The 19902-nt window shown below is 30.7% G+C and overlaps 2 protein-coding genes across 4 annotated transcripts; one reads left to right on the forward strand and one right to left on the reverse strand.

Annotated features, from left to right (window-relative positions):
• Positions 1-5961: 5961 nt before the first annotated feature.
• LOC129311364 (probable WRKY transcription factor 4) lies at positions 5962-10097 on the forward strand. Of its 2 annotated transcripts, XM_054953639.1 has the most exons (5): positions 5962-6409; positions 6509-7044; positions 7157-7315; positions 8975-9298; positions 9874-10097. In XM_054953639.1, exons 1-4 carry the CDS (start codon positions 6062-6064, stop codon positions 9264-9266), a joined length of 1335 nt encoding a protein of 444 aa, XP_054809614.1. In that variant the 5' UTR covers positions 5962-6061; the 3' UTR covers positions 9267-9298; positions 9874-10097. The 2 variants fall into 2 exon arrangements, with proteins under 2 accessions (XP_054809614.1, XP_054809613.1); XM_054953638.1 differs by lacking the exon at positions 9874-10097 and having other exon boundaries at positions 5963-6409; positions 8975-9645.
• Positions 10098-10116: 19 nt separating this feature from the next.
• On the reverse strand, positions 10117-14803 carry LOC129311363 (uncharacterized). Of its 2 annotated transcripts, none has more exons than XM_054953636.1 (11): positions 14497-14803; positions 14072-14165; positions 13549-13922; positions 13079-13162; positions 12738-12944; positions 12298-12433; positions 12029-12191; positions 11806-11931; positions 11530-11724; positions 11115-11237; positions 10117-10528 (listed from the first exon to the last, which is right to left on the reverse strand). In XM_054953636.1, the coding sequence occupies exons 3-11, from the start codon at positions 13829-13831 to the stop codon at positions 10415-10417; spliced, it is 1431 nt and encodes a 476-aa protein (XP_054809611.1). In that variant the 5' UTR covers positions 13832-13922; positions 14072-14165; positions 14497-14803; the 3' UTR covers positions 10117-10414. The 2 variants fall into 2 exon arrangements, with proteins under 2 accessions (XP_054809611.1, XP_054809610.1); XM_054953635.1 differs by having other exon boundaries at positions 14072-14178.
• Between the last annotated feature and the right edge of the window lie 5099 nt (positions 14804-19902).

The raw sequence follows: 19902 nt of genomic DNA on the forward strand, positions 1-19902 counted from the left end.
CAACAAAATTTGTGATCATTTTCTGAATTACATGTTTTGATTTGAGAGCAATTTCATCATGTCCTCCTCAAATCCATTTGTCTTGGTTTTTAAAATGATTTCAAGTCCTTTTGCACAATAAATTTGTTGAGACCTCCTTTTAAGAATTTTTTTTTCTAAATTAAAATGTGTTTTACAATAATTTATTATTTAGTTTGGACACTATATATTTTTTTCATGTTTTTATTAAATTTAGTCAATTTTTATTAAAAAATTGGATAATTAATAATCACCCCTTCCATGCACGGATTGATCTTATGTATAGTATTTGAATTAAAAATAACCCAATGAATAAATAAAATTGCACACTCCCTTTGTTAAAAAATATAAAATATTTTTTAAAGAGTTTGGATATTTAAAAGAGATATTTTTAGTATTTTAAGGTATAATTATTATTTTTTAAAAGTGCTCCAAATGAATAAATTACTTTATATTTATTTCAATGAGAAACACTCTATTAAATAAGGATAAATATAAAAAATAATATTAATTTAAAAATAAATAACTACTTTATTAAATGTGAGATTTAGTTAAAAATATTTTACATTTTTTAACAGAGAAGTATATGATTCATTTTCATTACTTTTGTTTTTCTTTCTATCTATTAAACTAGAGAACATGCGCTTGCGATTGGATGTTGATATGGCACAAACGATGTTACTAATACTAACATGTCAATTAATATTATTAATTTTATGCTTACAAGTCAAACTCATGTTAATTTGGACTTTTTGTTAAGCAATTTTTTTTTTTAAAAAAAAGAATACATCAAATGAAATAATTTTTTTTTTCATAAACCTTATATTGATCATTTAAGAGTTTGGGTTAGCCTTTTTTGTTTATTTCATCTGATGTAAGATTTCTTTTTAAATTTTTGCTTATTAAACAAATTCATATCAACATCAATTTCACATACAAGCACGAAATTAATGGTGTTAATAGACATATTAATATTATTAACATTATTTGTACCACATTAATGTCCCTTTAAAAATGTAGGGACCAATGTTATAGATGAAAAAAAGTATAGGAAGTCAAAATACTAATATATATATATATATATATATATATGAACCTATACCAAAATTGAAACAAAATGTGGGCACTAAAAGTAGTGTTTTCCCAAACGATAACACAATTTTACACAGCACATTTTCTATTAGGAACCAATATAATCAAGGACCAATAGTACAAAGGCTAATATAATAAGATCTGATAAAGTTTTAATACTATGTTATCAAAAAAAAAAAAGAGTTTTAACACTATATCATGTCAGGTATCACGTACCAGATCATTTTTAATGTCCATTACCAGCAATAAGGCTCCCAGCATGGTATGAGAATTTCTAAAAGTGCTTATCCGGTTTCATGTCTTTTATATGCCGATGACTCCACTTTATTTTTTGAAATGTACTGCTCAAGATGGTTGCAAGTTGAGGAGAACCCTATAATTCATCCTGCTTTTGGAAAGGATCTCTCACGCTTCCATACTCTTAATTTTTTTTTTTTTATTGCATACCAATATCCTTCTAACCCTTATTGAATACAATTATATTCGAGACATAATTGAATACTAAATATGAGAATATTTTTCAGTGACAGCACTAAATTAGTGAAGTTTTAGCCTAAAAGCCTGCATAACTTTTTTTAATTAAAATTTCTAACTATATTAATGCATATATAAATTACAAAGTACCTTAATTAAATATTTAAAATATAAATATTCTTTAGTTGTTATTAGAAATAAAACATTAGACCCTTAGGGAAGTTTATTTGGAGGAGTTGGTGTGATTTCAACAGCACCACTAACTTTATTTTTATCACCTACAATAAATATATAACAAATTATGTTATTCTCATATATTATTTAAAAGTTTTAAGTAAATTATACTCTCTTTGTTAAAAAATATAAAGTATTTTAATTAAATTTTATCTAAATAAAGTAATTACTTATCTTCAAACTAACACCATATTTTCATATTTATCTCTATTTAATATGGTGTTTTATTTTAAAATAAATATAAAGTAATTTATTTATTAGGGGTACTTAAAAAAAAGACAATGATTATACATTAAAAATTAAAACATTAAAAATATCTTATAATTTTTAACATTTAATTCTTTAAAAAATATATTAAATTTTTAAACAAATGAAGTATAAGAAAGTTTTAAAAAAAATAGTACGGCTAACCCGAGCCCTTAAGGGTAGGGTTTATAAGGACAGAACCTAAACATCTTTTTATATTAAAATCTTTTTTTTAAATTGAGGCCTCAAAAATATAAGAAATAAAAGGGTAGATTTCATGCCTGGTTTTTATTGAAGACTCTAGTTATGATGTATGACAAGATAATTAGTTTAGTAGATAGAATAAAAGTATTATATAATAACAATAATAAGATTCATCTCATTGGGTTAGAGTTAGCTAATAAAAGTAATATATAATAAAATTTTTCATATCTTGCACGGTCTCATAGGCTATATCAAACTATCCATAATTTTAATGTATAGGGGCATTATGGTGTATAATTATACTAATACAATACATCATGTGCACTAAACAAGTGAGAAGCATATAATGTACTGCATTAGTTTATACTCCATTCATTTCAATTTATAAAATAGTCAAAGATAAAATCATACATATCAATAAAATCTTATTAAATATATTTTACAACTTTATTTTTTAAAATAAAAATATAAAATTACAAAAATATTCTTCATTAAAATAATATTAAAGAGAGAGAGAATATAATAAAAAAAGTAATATTGAAAAAGCATCACTAAATAAAAGTTATTTTTGTCAAAGCCTTTTATATTCTATGATATTGAATCTCCCTAAAAAAATATCTTATAATTTAAAAAGGAGATAGTTGTTTATACTATCATGTTTTATATCTCATTTCAAACATATCCTTAATCCAAGAGGAAATAGTTAACACTCCCATGGTTCTCCTAGAAGAATTTTTTTTTATCCTAAATATAACTCATTTAATGTGGTATTAATATGTTTTTTCAATATCATTTCTATTTAAATTTATTAACTATGAGAAAGAATGTGATATAGATTAAAAAAATTCATTTAAATATGGTAAAATTGAAAGTTTATTATATTTTCATATAAAGTTAATAATTTAATTATAATGTCTACTTTGATATTACCAAAACATAACTTACATGACATACTATCATAGTAATTAAGAATTAATTAATCCTAATAATATACAATGATAGAAAAAGGGTTAACTAGTTTATTTTAAAATCATGTAAAGTTTAGATCTCAATAAAAACCTTTAAAAAAAACAACGGTTGAGCTTAACACATAATTAAAAATTAGAGTTTAGAATACATGGGAAGCATAGGCATTGAATTAGAAGGAAATAAATGAAAATGAGGGCAAAGCTATAATTTTTTTCAAACTAAGGCTGTAGGCCTAACTCTGCTACTTGCGGCAAGATAGGACTTCTAAACAAATGTATAAATTGATTATGGGGGCTACATATAGTGTTAGTGAATGCCATGAGGATTTAGGCTACTTTATTTAAGGTGAACTTCCACTCTCACACACTAATGATCACGCTTGCATTCACTCATTATAATATCACGTGATAAATCAGTGTTTTTAAAACTGGACCGAATGGTTGGATTGGCCCAACCTTCGATCGGTCTGGATTTTGATTTTGTTTATATGAGAAAACTATTTTAGGGGTTGAACTGGGTTAGATTGTTTTGAACCAGCGATCGGATCGGGAACTAAAATCAAGCTGGGAGCCGGATCCAATTTTTAACAATTGGACTGTTCAAATTTTTTTAAATTTTTTATCAATTTTTTAAAAGTGACTAATTTTTTTTAATCATTTGATATTATGTTGTATCATGTGGCTTGTTAAGTCATGATAAACTTAAAATATTTATTTTTTTAAGTTAAGTAGCGATTTCATATGTATTTCTTATATTTAGATTATTAAATACATATATAATTTTTTAATTTAATTATTACGTCACCAATTTGATCATTGGTCCAACCCAGTTGAACCATACCAACTGTAAATCACTGATTTTTTTGGTTCACTATCCGATCCAATTCTAAAAATATTATGATAAATACCATGGTCAGCATGCCAACATTGTCAATCAAGTTCACAACACATATACATATATTTAGATATAAAAATCTTGTTTTTTTAAAACCATTTTTTCACTTTACATAAGTTTTCAAAGCTAAACTCACACACGCGCATGTGTGTGTGTGTGTATATAACTATTTATTTCACTAGATCTCATAAATGATCTAACAAGCAAGTAAGCAAAGTAGATTATCCAGTTATTTTAACCCTTTTTTTTTTCATAAAAAGGGTAATCCATGAAATTAAATACCTTCATCTAGCTTGCACTTGCTCCAGGGTATCCAAAGAACTATAATTTACAAGATTTAGCACTATGTGCCAATTCTCAATTCTAACGTCGGCACTTTTAGCTCACATAAGCTAAGCCAAGTCCCTAACTTATCATAAGTATAATCAAAACTTTAGCCATCTTTCATTAGCTCTATTTAATTTTTATAAGAATAAACAACACTAGATTATGGTCCAAATTACTCTGAAAGTTTCATCTTAAGTCTAAAGTTTGTCCAAACCTTAGGTCCCAACTCCAAAACATAATAAAATCCATAAACCTATATATAAAAACTTAAATCAACTCAAAATAGCTCTATTTTAAGCCCAAGGTTTGTCCAAACATTAGGTATCAACTTTAAAACACCATAAAATCCCTAAACCTAAATACAAAAACTTAAATTAACTCAAAATAACACCATTTAAGCTAGTAGACTTGCACCCAAACCTTAGAGTTCGAGAATTAGCACCTCCCATGCCCAAAAATCCTAATAACAACATGTATAGAGGTAGAAGGTAGGAGTAAGAAGTTTACTTAAATGATCAATGGTCCAAATGAGCTCCCAAGAGTCTAAGGTTGGAAACCCTAGCAAAGCAATTTCTCTTCTCCATTGCTCTTTCTTTTTCCCTCTTATTGCGAGTAACTTGCGATAGTTTTAACTAAACTTATCACTATCCTTTATGTAAATGGTTCAATTTAGCCCATACACAAATTGGGCCTTCCACCTAAGTTTGATTAGTCTAATAACCATTCTAACCTAACTCCGAAGCCATCTAATAGTCCAATAGGTTTGTTAGTAATCCAAAAAAATGATTATCTTAATTAATTGATTATTTTACTAATTTAACCATAATTATTTTATTAATTCTTAATTAAAAACTTGAGATGTTACATTAACCACCTCTTATTTTTTGATAAGTTGGGTACCTTAAGGACTAACGGGAGTAATAGTAAATTAGTAAGCAGCATTTAATGAACTAATTGAGGCTTTCACACGTGAAAACCCATAATCACTTACTCTTAAATATTATCAACAAAATAAGGAGCTTAGTCATAATAGACTAAATTATTACTTTGGACTATCTTTTCAGACAAGCAAATAGATAAGTGAATTGGTTTGTTCATCAAGCATTGAATGTCAATCAAGTTACTATTTGTAGAATTGCCCTTAAGATGCAGAAGCTCTAACATGAATTGATTTTTTTTCTTGTACAGTATATGCGGCCTTTGTATTAAAAAAAAAAAAAACAATTAGCAGCTGCGAGACGCCTAATGTCGAAAGAATAGTTAGGGCCCCACATCATTGGGCTGCACTTATCATTTCATGACATCGCTGTCCAATTTGTGCCAACGACCCAAAAGGCACGCAATCCCAAAGTCGTCCAGGTCAATAGCCTCCTGTGTCCTGTGACAGTTAGCTAATCCCATTACATGGACCCCACCACCAACAAGGTTAGAGGAAAAACCAATCTCATCCTATGATTTTTCATTTTTGCCCTCCAAATTCGGCAAACCAACTAATTGCTAAGCGCTACCCTGCGTGCGTGGACTTTTCGAGATCTAGACGAAGGGCAAGTGTTATTAGTCTTTCTCATTTTGCTCGGCTTTTGTCTAATTCTAATCCATTCCAATGGGTGGAATTGGTGAGCAACCACCACCGTCTTCGTCGGCGCCGGCCAAGATAGGACCTCCACCTCCACCTCAGCCAAGCACTTCGATGGACACGCTTTTCAATGGTGGGTCCTCTGGCGGCTCCGGCTTCGGGTTTAGTCCTGGTCCGATGACTCTCGTCTCGAATTTCTTCAACGAGAACGACGACTTCAAGTCCTTCTCGCAGCTTCTCACCGGCGCTATGCCGTCTCCATTGTTGACGGAGCAGGATAGGCCTTCCGTTGAGCAGCCGCCGATGCTGGCAGTTTCGCCAGGGTTGAGCCCATCTGGCTTCCTCGATCCCCCCAGGCTTTTTTCGGCTTCTCAGGTAATTAAATTAAATCTCGTTTCTGAATTGCTTCTACTGTAGAAGAATGATATGGTTGTATATATCATCGTCTTGTTGACTGGTTAATCATTAGCACAGGTCTCAGGCCAGGGTATGCAGGTCAACGAAAATTCATCTTCTTTTACTTCCATTGCCAAACGAGTTCAGACGATGCCACCAAGCGCATCATCAATCGCAGATTCTGGGACGTCGTCTTTATCAATGAAGGAATGTCCCGACGATGGATTCAACTGGCGCAAGTATGGGCAGAAACAGGTGAAAGGAAGTGAGTTCCCTCGAAGTTATTACAAGTGCACGCATCCAAATTGCCCCGTCAAGAAGAAGGTTGAGAAATCCATCGACGATGACCACGTTGTCGCCATCATTTACAAAGGACAACACAATCATCAACCTCTTCGGCTCACCAGCAGCAGCAACAAGCACGCAAAAGACACAGCATTAGCAGCAGCTTCGAATGTCGAGAGTTTTAACGCGCGAGGAACAACCCGGAGGGAGTCAACAGCGCCCGAACATGTGGCAGAAGGATCAAGTGATGACAGTGAGGAAGCAGCAGGTTATCGCGATACTGATGAAGTGGAGGAGAAAAATGACGAGCCTGACCCAAAGAGGAGGAGGCAAGGTTTTTTCTTTGTGGCTGTGATATAGCGTGTGTGTGTGTGTTGATGATATTCATGATTAAGAAGTTGATATGTATCCTAAAAGAAGAGAAAATTTTGAAATCTGCAGAAATACAGAAGCAATGGTGCATGAGGCAGTGTCTTCGCATAGGACAGCCATGGAACCTAGGATCATTGTGCAGACAACAAGTGAAGTAGACCTGCTTGACGATGGGTATAGATGGCGAAAATATGGCCAAAAAGTTGTCAAAGGCAACCCTTTCCCAAGGTGAAATACCTCGTACATCATTAATCTCTCTGTTTTTTTTTTTTTTTTTGAAAGTGGGGGGTGGGTGGGTAAGGATGAGCACATCATTAATCTCGTTTATTAATTAGGGTCCATGTACAGAACTACAGGGTAATACCTCTTGTCCTGTTTTAGTATTTTTAGAATTGAGGGAGAATGATTTTTTTTAATTCTATTTACAAAGTTACGTTATTATTAAATTTTTAGATAAAATTAATGAATTTTATCTTCTAAAATTTTTTTTAGTTCGAGTAAAAATGTTAAAGATAATTTATAAATAGGATAAAAAATATAATGCATTCCTTTTTTTTTATACATAATACATTCCTTTTCTTGTTCAAGGGATATTTGATTTTCCTAGCTTATCCATATTAATGCTAGTTTAGGTGGTAAGAATGAGATTTAGGGTTCAAACTCCTTTTTTTTTCTTTTCTTTTCTTTAAAAAACATCATACATTAATTAAGGACGATCTTAATCAAGACTTTCAAGCCAATTTTGTTATTTTAAGTGCGCAGTTAATAAAGTTTTTTTTTCCGATATAGTTCTTTTGCAATTACAATTTTTTCTTCTTACTTAAATTTTACCACCTTAAAAAATATAATGACTTGAAAAGCTTGGTTGAATCTCTTCAGTGGTTCTGCAGATTTGATAATTAAGATCTATATAGTAACCAAAAAAACTTCATTTTCATCATTGCATGTAAGATTATTGGCCAAAAAAAAATCATTGCTTGTAAGATATTTTTTTTGTTAAATTGAACATAGCTTTAAAAATCTTAAAATCCCATTAGTATATTATCATGGGGCGCAGTAAATTGATATGTTTTGATATGTTTTTTAATAGAAAAAAAAATTGAAGTTGAGTACTATCAAGCTAGATAATTTGAGTCAAATAGTAGTTTATATATATATATATATATATATCACTTCCCCTCAGATAATATATATACTCTAAATAGCCTCTCTCTTGAACAAAAAGATTAGACTAAACTAGTAACATTATTTATTATAGTGCCATTTAAGTAGAGTAATTTGTTAAAAGAATTATATTTTTCATTCACATTCTTGTATGATCTTAATTAATAGATTGACTTACTTTTTGCTCCCTCTAGTCTTATTTGAAAGACAAATAATAATATTTTGGTCCTTTATAAAGTATGTCATTGTTTTTATCAAACTTCTCTCCTTTCTTCCTATTAAATATTAGTGAGAGAAAGTAAGTGACAAAGTTAAAAATTTATTAATTTTTTAGAGAGTTAAGGAGTTTTAAATTTTTTTTAATTTTAATAAGATAAGTATGTTGGAAATGAACCGGAGGGGGTTAATTAACCCCCAATAAACATGACCTACCTTAATTAGTGAGGTGAACTTAATATGGATCCCACAATTTGAATTGAATGACTCATAATCAACTATTATTAAATTTGAGTTTTAATAAATAACAGGACTGATTGATGATCATGCACGTGAAAAATCCAACAAAATAATTACGTCAATTTGCTAGACGTGTTTTGCAATGAAACTCACCTTAATCATTCACATTGTCTCGACTCAGATTATATATACTACGACAATGAACAATCCTTCGTCTAGAATTGTCCTGGAAAATTTAATAATGCCGGATGTTTCTGTCATGTGTAGGAGCTACTACAAGTGCACCACCACAGGTTGCAATGTTCGGAAACATGTCGAGAGGGCATCCTCGGATCCTAAAGCTGTCATTACAACATATGAAGGAAAACACAACCACAACGTGCCAGCAGCTAAAAGCAACAGCCACACTATTGCCAACAACCCAGCATCACAGCTTAGACCCCACAATACCACAATACCAGAGAGAATTAGTTTCATTAATGGTGGAGGTATTGGTGGGGCCAATCAGCAGCAACAGCCTGTGGCACGTCTTAGGTTGAAGAATGAACAGATAACCTAGTTTAGGATTGCAGACACAGGCTGCAACACCAGGTATAATCCGAGGATAAAACTTAGATGTTGTTACTATAACACTTTGTTCTTCTCTTCTGTAATGCTACATCAGATTATTACTGGTTTTAAATTAGATAGTCTTAAAACTGATATGGGAATTTACAATTCCATAGTCATGTGTTCTTTGATGTTCTGTGCATCTTCATTTTCAATCTAGGGCCAAAGTTTTGATACAGTGGGGTATAGCCGTATAGGGATCAAAGGGTCTAGAAGTTGTGTACCAGTTGTGCCTTCTGTGTATTAAATTTGGTTTTTCATGGTTTCATCTTGTAATTCATTGCTGAGAAATTTCTGAATCATATAAAAATTGGCATTGTTGACTTTGATGTTAGTGCATCAGGCTTTTTTGAATCATATAAAATGCAACTTTCATTACTTGTAATTATATCTCTATTATCATGTTGGCATTTGCGACCCAGTTAAGCATTGACAGACAAAAAATCATCATCATCATCATCATTAAATAAATAAAATCAGAATGGATTCTTACTGTAGAATCATTGGACACACAATGATGATTTTTGTTGAGGTTGCATGATGCTATTCTCCTGCAGGGGTCACTTCTAGTTACAGTAAAACTAGAAATAATATGAAGCTATCAGAACATCAGAGACTCTGCAACAAAATGGCTCACTTCTGATGAGATTCATGCCTGCCTAGTGCCTACAGCTAGGAGATAAGATGAGATCCACCAAAAAAAAAAAAAAAAAATTGGTGTAGGGAAAGAAAATATATTCACCTGTCCATCTCTGGGAACATGAACTTATGATGTATGGGTACTTGAGACACATCTCAGAGATGAGAAAGATTGGTCATACTGAGTACAATTTGGGATTTTTACAGCAACATGACAATCATAATATATATTCAAACACCTTTATATACATATCACAGAAAGAAAGCTAAACTTTCTTCAAATTTGCTTCCTCTTCTTCCCGTTTTTTTTTTCCCTTTTTCCCCTCTAGATACTTTAAAAATGGTATGGTATTGGCACCAAATAAGCCAATTCTTTACTAGTCATCCTTCTTCATTGTTTTATTCTGCCATTGAAAGAGGAGGGAAAGAAGCTGGCTCTTACCCATTAAACCACCTGAATTAATCCTCTTGTAGAGTTACAAGATTTGAAATTTGACCACGGTTAACAAAATCAATCTTATTCAAACGTACACAGCACAATACTTGCTCCGGCAATTCCTCTGGCTTTTGTGCCTGTTAAAGCATATCAAGAGAGAGAGAGAGAGAATGAAAATGGAAGCTTATTCTTAATCACACACTCCTCTTTCATACTCTCACGTAGAACGTGATTGTGTGACAAACCCGCATACTCTCCCTAGCTCTAAATGTAGAAACTAGATAACTAATTCACATAGATTAAGGAAATTAGTTGAGTTAGTTATTTGTAATGTGTATTAGTCTCCCTAAAATGCCCCTATTTTAATCGTTAAAAGTAGAAACTACCCTTATTAATGCAAACAATCAATAGAGGTAGTTTGGGGAAAAATAATAAATGAGGGAGACAAAAGAGATTGAGGTCTTATATTTAGAACCATACAAAACTCTTCATCTAGCTCCAATATTTAGGATTGGAAGGAGTACATTTACTTTATGAAAATAGAAAATTCTGATAGTTTCTTCGAATAAAATGTAAAACAATGCAGATAAGAGAGAAAGGTGACTAAAGAATACCCAATCAAGGTAACTATGAGATAAGCAAGCATGGATTACAAAAGTGGGCATTTTGCAGAAGCTAGTATATCAAAACTGTTTTCATTGAATAATGTAAAACATGCTATACCTGGATAGTTAAGCCCAGATCAAGTATTCCATGCTTTGTACGGTCTCGAAGCGCATCAAGTCCTTTCCTAGAAATGTAGCTAAAGCGATGAATATCCAGATCAATCTCAAAGTAGTTAGGTCCCTGCAATTAATGAACACAGCAAATATTGAGAGCTTCAGGAGCAGAAGAATCATTCTGTATTGTAAAGCAAGCTTCATCTTTCGCTAAAATAAAAGGTAGAATATATAAAACTAAACCAATGATCTGTATTCTCTACCAAGTTCATGTTTGTCTAAGCATGGTAAATGCTTTGTTAAACCAAACAAACATAAAGTATGCCGCTTTCATGATCTTCTAGAATGACACCACATGAAATATTTTCTAAACTTCCTGTATGAAGAGGTCATGTAAAAAATTGTGAGCTTGTATGTACCGTAAAGAAATTGTGCTGAGGACGCGAAAGCACTGGCTTGCCATTATAGGCATTTATAAGCCTTTGCTCTGCAGAACTAAGATGAAGATCCTCTGGATTAACAACACCAGCTAAAATTTTTAGCCTTTCCCTAAAGGGAACCATGCTTTCTGATGCGAATCCTTTCACCTTTTCCATCTCATCAGCTACTAATTTCTGTTACAGTGAAAGGTTCATTTAAATATGTAAACTTGCAGATTTAAAATAAAAGTTGCTACTATTGATGGGAGAAATTACCTTGATGCTCTCCCGAAAGTGAGGAGAGATCTCTTGGTCAAAATTATCAGACACTTTAAAATATAATACAAGACTCATGCCCTCCCCATCATTATCACCGAACATGCTGGCAGTGTATGTAGGCAACTGGAGAGGGCAGCACAATTTGTTATATGCTCGAATGAAAAAATAAAAATCATAGAACAAGATGTGCTATATATATAGTTTAGAATGGAAACTTAACCTGTATATTTATAATAAGGAGAGAAGGTACTTCGTCGTGTGCTTTGATTGAAGGAAGTTCGATATGCTGAGCAATGTGACTTATTTTCTTTGGGCAGACAAACAAATCAGCACCTATGGGTATATAAGGGCTGCAATCTGGAGCAGGGGACTTCTGCTTATCTCTGCTTAGTTAATTACTAGAACATAAATATTCAATCTTTCCAAGGAAACAAAAGATAGATGCATTAAACATGTCAAAAGGTTGACATATACAATTTGTGGACATGCCTGAAATAGTTTTTGCCACGGACACTGAAGACTGAAGGCGAAAGAGCAGACCAAGAACCAGGCAATGGCTTATCTTCGTTTGAACATGGAATTTGAAGCCCTGATCTGGGACGATAAAGAAACTTCTCAGATGCACCTGACATCCACTCAATTTTGTTAACATAACATTTTCACATTTTACTCTGACAGGATTAAATTAAATTCTATATATAGGAAACTAAGTCAGGGTCAATCAAGAATGAAACATGTAATGGAATAGTATTTCCTCATATCTTTGGAAACAATTAGATTCTTAAGGTTGGAAAAGGAAGTTCTAAATGTTAAGGCATATATAATAGTATTTGTACATTTAGGCTTTCTATATTATTCTATATGACCAAAAGTTCTGATACACAACAAACTAATCATTGTTTATAAGAAATTCTGTATCATGTACTTACACAGCTCAGTCTTCTCATTTCCATCAACAGACGTCCTCTTCACCGAAACCATGATAACTCTCGACTGCTTTATTTGAGACGATTGAGAATTCTGATTCGTGTCATTAATATTGAGGTAGCTCTCATAATATTCCTCATATTTTCCCTCTGAATCTACAAAACATGATGAAGTTTCATACTGAAGTAACTGAGTATTTGTGATGCTCCCTGCAGTATCATTCACAAAAAGGAAAACAAGCAGTCAGCCGCAAAGGGGGGAAAAACCAAGAGACCTCTTAAACAAACATGAAGTCTCAATCCTCAGTCAGTCTCCAAGTTTTGATAAGATTTACATGCATTACCTCCATACACACTGCTAAAATCGTCATCTGAATCAGACTCTATCATACTAGAAGAGTCAAACCATGCTTCATCTTGGCATGTTCCTGTAAAATCAGTTCTCAGCATGTGCGTGTATATATATATATATATGAAAGAAATTCTCATCAATCATTAGAACTAGAAAATCCATCAAATTTGTTGTTAGGAATAGGAAGCAACCGCTCAGAAACAAGATGAGAGAACAAATAGGCAAAGAGTAGTGAAATAACACTGCATCTTAACCCAAAACCTCAAGGTTCAAGTTAATGGGTCCTTTTTCTTTATTTTGTATTAATAATTAAGTCTAATTTTATTTGATGTGAGACTTCTTACATCCACTTAACTCTACTACTCACACTTGAACAACCTAACATTGGCTAATGTGGTGAGAAACATCCCACAAATATCAAGCAACGTGGCAGACAAGACAAAACCAAGAGAGAAAAGGTACCATTTGGTTCAAGTTGACTGTGGCTGTGGTATTGCAGCTGAGTAAGATGAAACATTCGGTTCGAGACATTGGATATCCGGCACGCTGCCGAAGTGCCCTTATCAAAATCAAAGTGAACAAAGTCACCATGAGGGTAGTCTCCTTTCAAAGGAACATCAGGGAGTGCAGTGGATCTACGTCTCCCAAATCTATTCCTTCTTTTATGAGTTCTGGTCTTCCTGTTTGATGTGGAAGAACAGATTCCCATGGAAGCTCCCAGCTTTTTCAATAACTTTGACAACATGATTTGGGATTGCTGCAATTAATAATATAGTGGTGCCAGCTCAGTAAAAAATTCAGGCACAGAGCCTTTATTCTCTCTGAGAAGAAATAACCTGCAGCCGTTCAAACAGTAAAAGTTACCTTTAAGAAACATGCAGAATAAAAACCAATAAAATGTCATAATTCAAGTAAATAGAGAAGAGGCTTGAAAACAATTTATTAGGCAATTAGAACAAGCCCAAGTCAAATATTGAGGACATACCTTCAACAAATTGAAAATTTACAGAGGGGAAAATGTTCTCCTCATCCCAAACCAACTGTAAAATTTAAAAGTGAAACCCCACAAGTAGACGAACCTGTGAAGTTCGCCTGAGAAATTAATATATAGATCCATCAGCAAGTGACAAGCATTTACAAATCAATCCTAAAATTCCAGGTTCAAACATGCATAATATTCCCAATAGAAAAAATAACTTAGCTCGCCCAGGCAAGTATCACTCTTCATATTAGAAGCATTATCAGGCTAGGTTGGCAGATAAAACAAAACAAAACAGGATACAAAATGAGGAGAGAAACTTCATTATTCAACAGGTGCACTCAAGAAAACAGATTTAGAACATGGACGAGAAATTTAGAAAAGGGTGATTCAAGACTGAGATTTTCGTGATGATGAAGAAGAAGAAGGACCTGAGAGGTGAGGCAGGGGATTGTGTTGGGTTGAAGAAGCGAGGAGAAGTTGAAGCATAAACGAGGAATCGTCGTTCCCAGAAAGGAACTAGGATTCCTCTGTCCCTGTCTCTCCGTGTGTTATTCTCTGTTGTTTCTTTTGTCTCTGAATGCGAAAGAATAACACAAAAGCTGTTCCAAAAATTCCAGAGAGACACAAACAAAGAATAACAATTTCAAAACTTCAACGCAGCGTCCGTTGTATTCGGATCCTACTTCGTTGCTGTCAGTATATACCCCATCCATTTCCGTCCCTCCCTTAATTTCTCTCGGTCTGTTAATTTTTATTTTTTATTTAGTTTTCTTCCCCCACTCCGTCTTCCATGATTTCGCGGCAAAAAGATAACTGAATTCAAGGACGCACTTTTTCCTGTCCACGTGTCGTCTAGTTAGAGCCTGTGACTCCTGTACTTGACACGCTGACATTCCTTTGTAATTTCTCAGTGGCATAATAATTATCTCTTTTTCTGGGGATTTCGGCAGGATGCTTGTGAGATTGTAATTTTTAAATTTTAATATAATTGAAGAATAAAAAATTTTATTTTTTTGTTAAAATTTAAAATATAAATTATAAATTTATCATAATATAATTATAAAATTATAAAATTAAATTATAAATTATTAAAATTTAATGTTTAAAATCTAGCTTGAATTAATTATTCTTTTTAAGACTTCTCTATTATTCATCCAACAATAAATTGCAACCTAAAGGTTCCCTAGTCAGCGGTCAATGTTAGTTTTGTGTTCAATAAGCTTGTCAGACATGCAGGCAATCAAGGTAAGCATATTTTTGAATCAGTCAAATGTAGTGCTACCTTCATTTTAAATTATAAGGCATTTAAAAAAATTATCCTAAAATATAAGATACTTTGAGTAGATTAAATTTTTATTAAATACATTAATTTTAATATTATCCTTTCACTCTCTATAATTAATTTCTATCTCTTTTTTTAATATATTAAATTATGGGTATTTTTAAAAGTTTATATTTTCATTTTGAAAATATAAGGTAGTTAAGTGTATCTAATAAGATTTATTGGTATATAAAATTTTATTTAAAAGTATCTTATATTTTGGGACGGAGGGAGTATTAGAATCTTTAATTAAAAAAAAAAGGTATTAATTATCTTTAGTTATTATTCCATAAAAAGCCTTGAAACTAAATATACTTATATCCATCCAATTAAGTCATAATAAATGAATCTTAATATATTAATAACATTAATAACATGAATCTATTATAGCATAAATAATATATAAAAGCTCTGCATGTCTTGATTTAATAAAAAACGAGTACATTAAATATAATGTTAAGTATATAAGTTTTTTCCAATTTGATATTACACTTAAACCATCAAAATCATAATTTTGATGAAAGAAACTAACTAAATCAAATATTCTTCAAATCCTTCTATCACAAATTTATTCACAATATAATCCTCTAGATTTGAGGTATCAACTATACCATCTTTGTTGTCCCTTTTAATACCTAAAATTTCAACCCTTCACTTGGAATAATTAAATAAAATTTCTTTTACTATTAATTAAAATGAAATGTTGAGATTTTAGGTATTTGAAAATAAAGTACAGCAAAAGAAAACTCAAATCCATGATACTTCATATCATAATAGAGTAAATTTATTACATATCATAATACAGTTACTTTCAAAGTTAACCGTACAAGGCATCTCTTCATAAAAGTACATTTTTCCCCTTGCTTGAGAGTCAATATGTTTTGACCAAATGATAGTAGAATCATCTCTAAAAATTTATAATGGCCAATTTCTTTCTTTTTTTTTAATTTATTTATTGAGGTGCAAATACAGTCAGGTGACACAAGAACTTTCAATCATCAATGATCAATAATATTTCCTATATATAATTCATCACCTAATCTCATAACTCACCAGCCCGCTTGCTAGTATTTGGTACAATGAATCCATCTCTATATTATGTTACGTTGCCTACTGTGCAGTTTAATACGTTGTTGCTATGTATTTTCACATTATATAAAAAATATGCAATTTACGTACTGAACTTTTAAACGTTGTTGCTGTCTCTTTTTATATTTTTAAGTTTTGATGTATTAAATTAAATGAGAGTTTATTTTAATGATGTGGGTGGAGAATGAGTTGAAAGTAGAAATAGACAAGGAACTTTAAGTGAAAAAGAATGATAAAGCAACAAAAGGTACTCAAAAATACAAAAGAGATAAGAAAAGGTGGTGGAATCACCAACCCAATCATTGAATTTGAAAGTAAGCCCTCAGCAGCGCTTTCATCAAACCCTAAACAAAATAGGACTCATCAATATATATATATATATATATATGTTTGTATTTTTTTTCATAAAACTCTTTAATTTCGATTAGTTGCAGTGTTGCACCTCATGTCAATTCTATAACTACCTTGATGGAAGTGACTACTCAACAACACATTTATGAGACTTTACTATACCATCATGATTCTTAATTAGCCATTTATTTGTTTGAATTTTAGTACTTGTTTGGTAAACCACTTTTAAAAGTTCAGATGATGTGATGAAGGCAGATTATTATTCATATTTTATTTGTCATGCATGCACGTAGGAATGTTGAAGAAATTAAAGTAAGCAAAAAGTTTTAGGGATTTACTTTCTCTCGAGTTGAGATTAGCAAATTTGTGTAAATTTTTTAATTTTTAAATATTTTCATATATTTTATTATTTTGTAAATAAAATATAAAATCTTCTCTCTTTCTTAAAAAGGAAAATTTCATAAAAATTCACCAATATCAATTTTAGAGAATTTAAATTCAAGTTTTACGTGTGTGTCTTTTTATGTGTTTAGGATCACAGTTCCTAATAAAAATATTGTATGCTTGAACAATATTTATCAAACAATTAAATTAGATAAATGCATGTGGTGTTTGAATTTGTATAAAATAGTGGCTGATCCACCAATGATAATTGGGAGTGAGCACATATAGCACCAAATGACATATAAGATTTCGAGTTTGGGTCTTGCAAAATACAAACACAAAATATATGTTCGCTCTGTTTTTTAATGAAATCAAAACAAATTTATAATCCCCTTTTTTTTTCTCTTTTCTCATAAGCAAAACAATAAAAATTTTGGAAAAATTGCACTGAAGGACCCATGGAGATAGCATTGAAGGATCCTAAGATTTTAAAATTTCATTGCACATCCAATGGATATAAATGAAATTATATTTGATTGGAAAAGGAACAAATTACCCCCAATATGACATATGAATTGATATGAAATCATGTTAGATTAACAATCAACCATCCGTGTTTTTAACAAGTTTAAAGTAACACAACTTGATTGAAAAATAGACAAGTGTAGATGTTATACCTGCAAATGGTCTTTTTTTTTTTTTAAGTGAAATGCACCCAATGCATGTTTTAAGAAGTTTAAAATGTGACAAGGCCTAGTTAAAAAAATGGACAAGTTTAGATGCTATAAAAAATAAGTAGTCACTCATTTTTTTACAAGCAACCATGTTGAATTAACAAGTTCTCATGTGTGTTTTAATGAATTTAAAATGTGACAAGGCCTAATTAAAAACATAGGCAAAGTGTAGATGGTCTATCAATAAGTGGTCATTCATTTTTTGACAAGCAATTGTGTTGAATTAATAAGCATCGTGCGTGTTTTAACAAGTTTAAAGTATAACAAGCCTAATTAAAACAATTAGACAGATGCAAATGCTGTACCAATAAGTATTCATCCATTTGTAACAAATAACCACAGTAAATTAACAAACACTCATGCTAACCACACAATCAAAATGGCCATGAGAAAGATGCAAAATATTGAGGGCAATATAGTCTTTTTGCAATCAAATATAATTTTATCTAGGTCCTATTGATGTGCAAAGAAATTTCATAATCCTACAATACTTCTGTGCCATTGTTGATCTCCAGGAACCTTTAAGTACAAGTTTCCCATAAAATTTACAGAAGCCTTTATAACATTATTATTTCTTTAAAGAATGTGGGAGGGCTACATCTTTTTGAATTCAATTTACTGTAATTAAGCATTTTCTTTTACCTATTCAAAAGATGGATTAGTTGATTTTGAGCCCGTTTGTTTAAAATTAAAAATAAGTAATTTTTGCATAATTTAGAGATTTTATAAAAAGATATTAATTTTATAGAGATTTTATAAAAATTAGACATTATTTTATATTAGTTGCAATAATAAAAAAGTAATTATTAGTTAGTTATTCTAAAATTTTAAAATATATTCCTTGATTTTTATTTTATAAAAAAATTATTATTATATTATTTTAAAATTTCATGATATTTTTACATATACTGCTTCTTTAAAACACTTTTTTTCATCTATTGCATACATTATTTTTAAAAGTTATGCAAAGTAACTTCTTAAAATAACTAAAAATCTATTTTTTTAATTTTGGATTATTTTTAAAAGTGTAAACAAACTAATAAAAACTTACAAAATAATTTTTTTTTGAACCAATAAGTTATTTTTTCATGAAATAAGTTAAACTAAACAGGCCCTTTATGTTTATTAAATGATATTATTATTAAGTTAGAAGAAAGGGACATTTTAGTTCAAAATTTTTAAAGTCAAGCATAATTATTAGGATTAATTGACTTTAATTTCTTAAATTGTGTGAGTTAATTAATTTTTGTCAATGTTTATTCAACCATATATATAAATTATAAGTCATTTTAACTGTCTCACTAAAATTAAGAAAATATAATTAAATTATAGATAATGTCTAAAGTAGAAAAGAGATTTCTCAATTTATCCTCATCAAATACATCATCTTTAAAATAATTTTTTTTAACGTAACCTTTTGCTTTACTCATAAAAAAATGTGCAATAATAAAACTGGAAGAAAAGAATTAATAATTCATTTTTCATATGAAATGACTTATAAGAAGAAGTAACCATTCATTCTAAAAGGCTATATATATATATATATACAGTGACAAAATGACTCATTTTTTATGGAAGAATGACAAGTAAATCTTATCAAAATATACAAATAATAAATAAGTGTCACAAAATATTGTAAGTATTTTGAAGTCTTTAGAGACTTATCTGACATAAATTCTTTTTTTTTTTTGAAATTACATTTACGACCCTAATTAAAATAATAAAAAAGCATAGTTATTAATACCTAAACTAAAGTTGTTAATATAAAAAGTAAAGTTGTTAATATAAAAAGTGTAATTGTTAGTTTAATTATGCAATAGCAAATTTTTTTTTTGTTAACAATTTCAGTTTAAGTATTAACAAGTAACAGCACAGTTGATCATAATTTTAATTTATTCATACAGTAACAATTATGTTTCTTATATTAATAATTTTATATTTATTATTAATAACTT

Source organism: Prosopis cineraria, unplaced genomic scaffold (genome assembly GCF_029017545.1).
Source record: "Prosopis cineraria cultivar Desert tree isolate PC_DT_omini unplaced genomic scaffold, ASM2901754v1 PC5, whole genome shotgun sequence".
NCBI lineage: Eukaryota > Viridiplantae > Streptophyta > Magnoliopsida > Fabales > Fabaceae > Prosopis > Prosopis cineraria.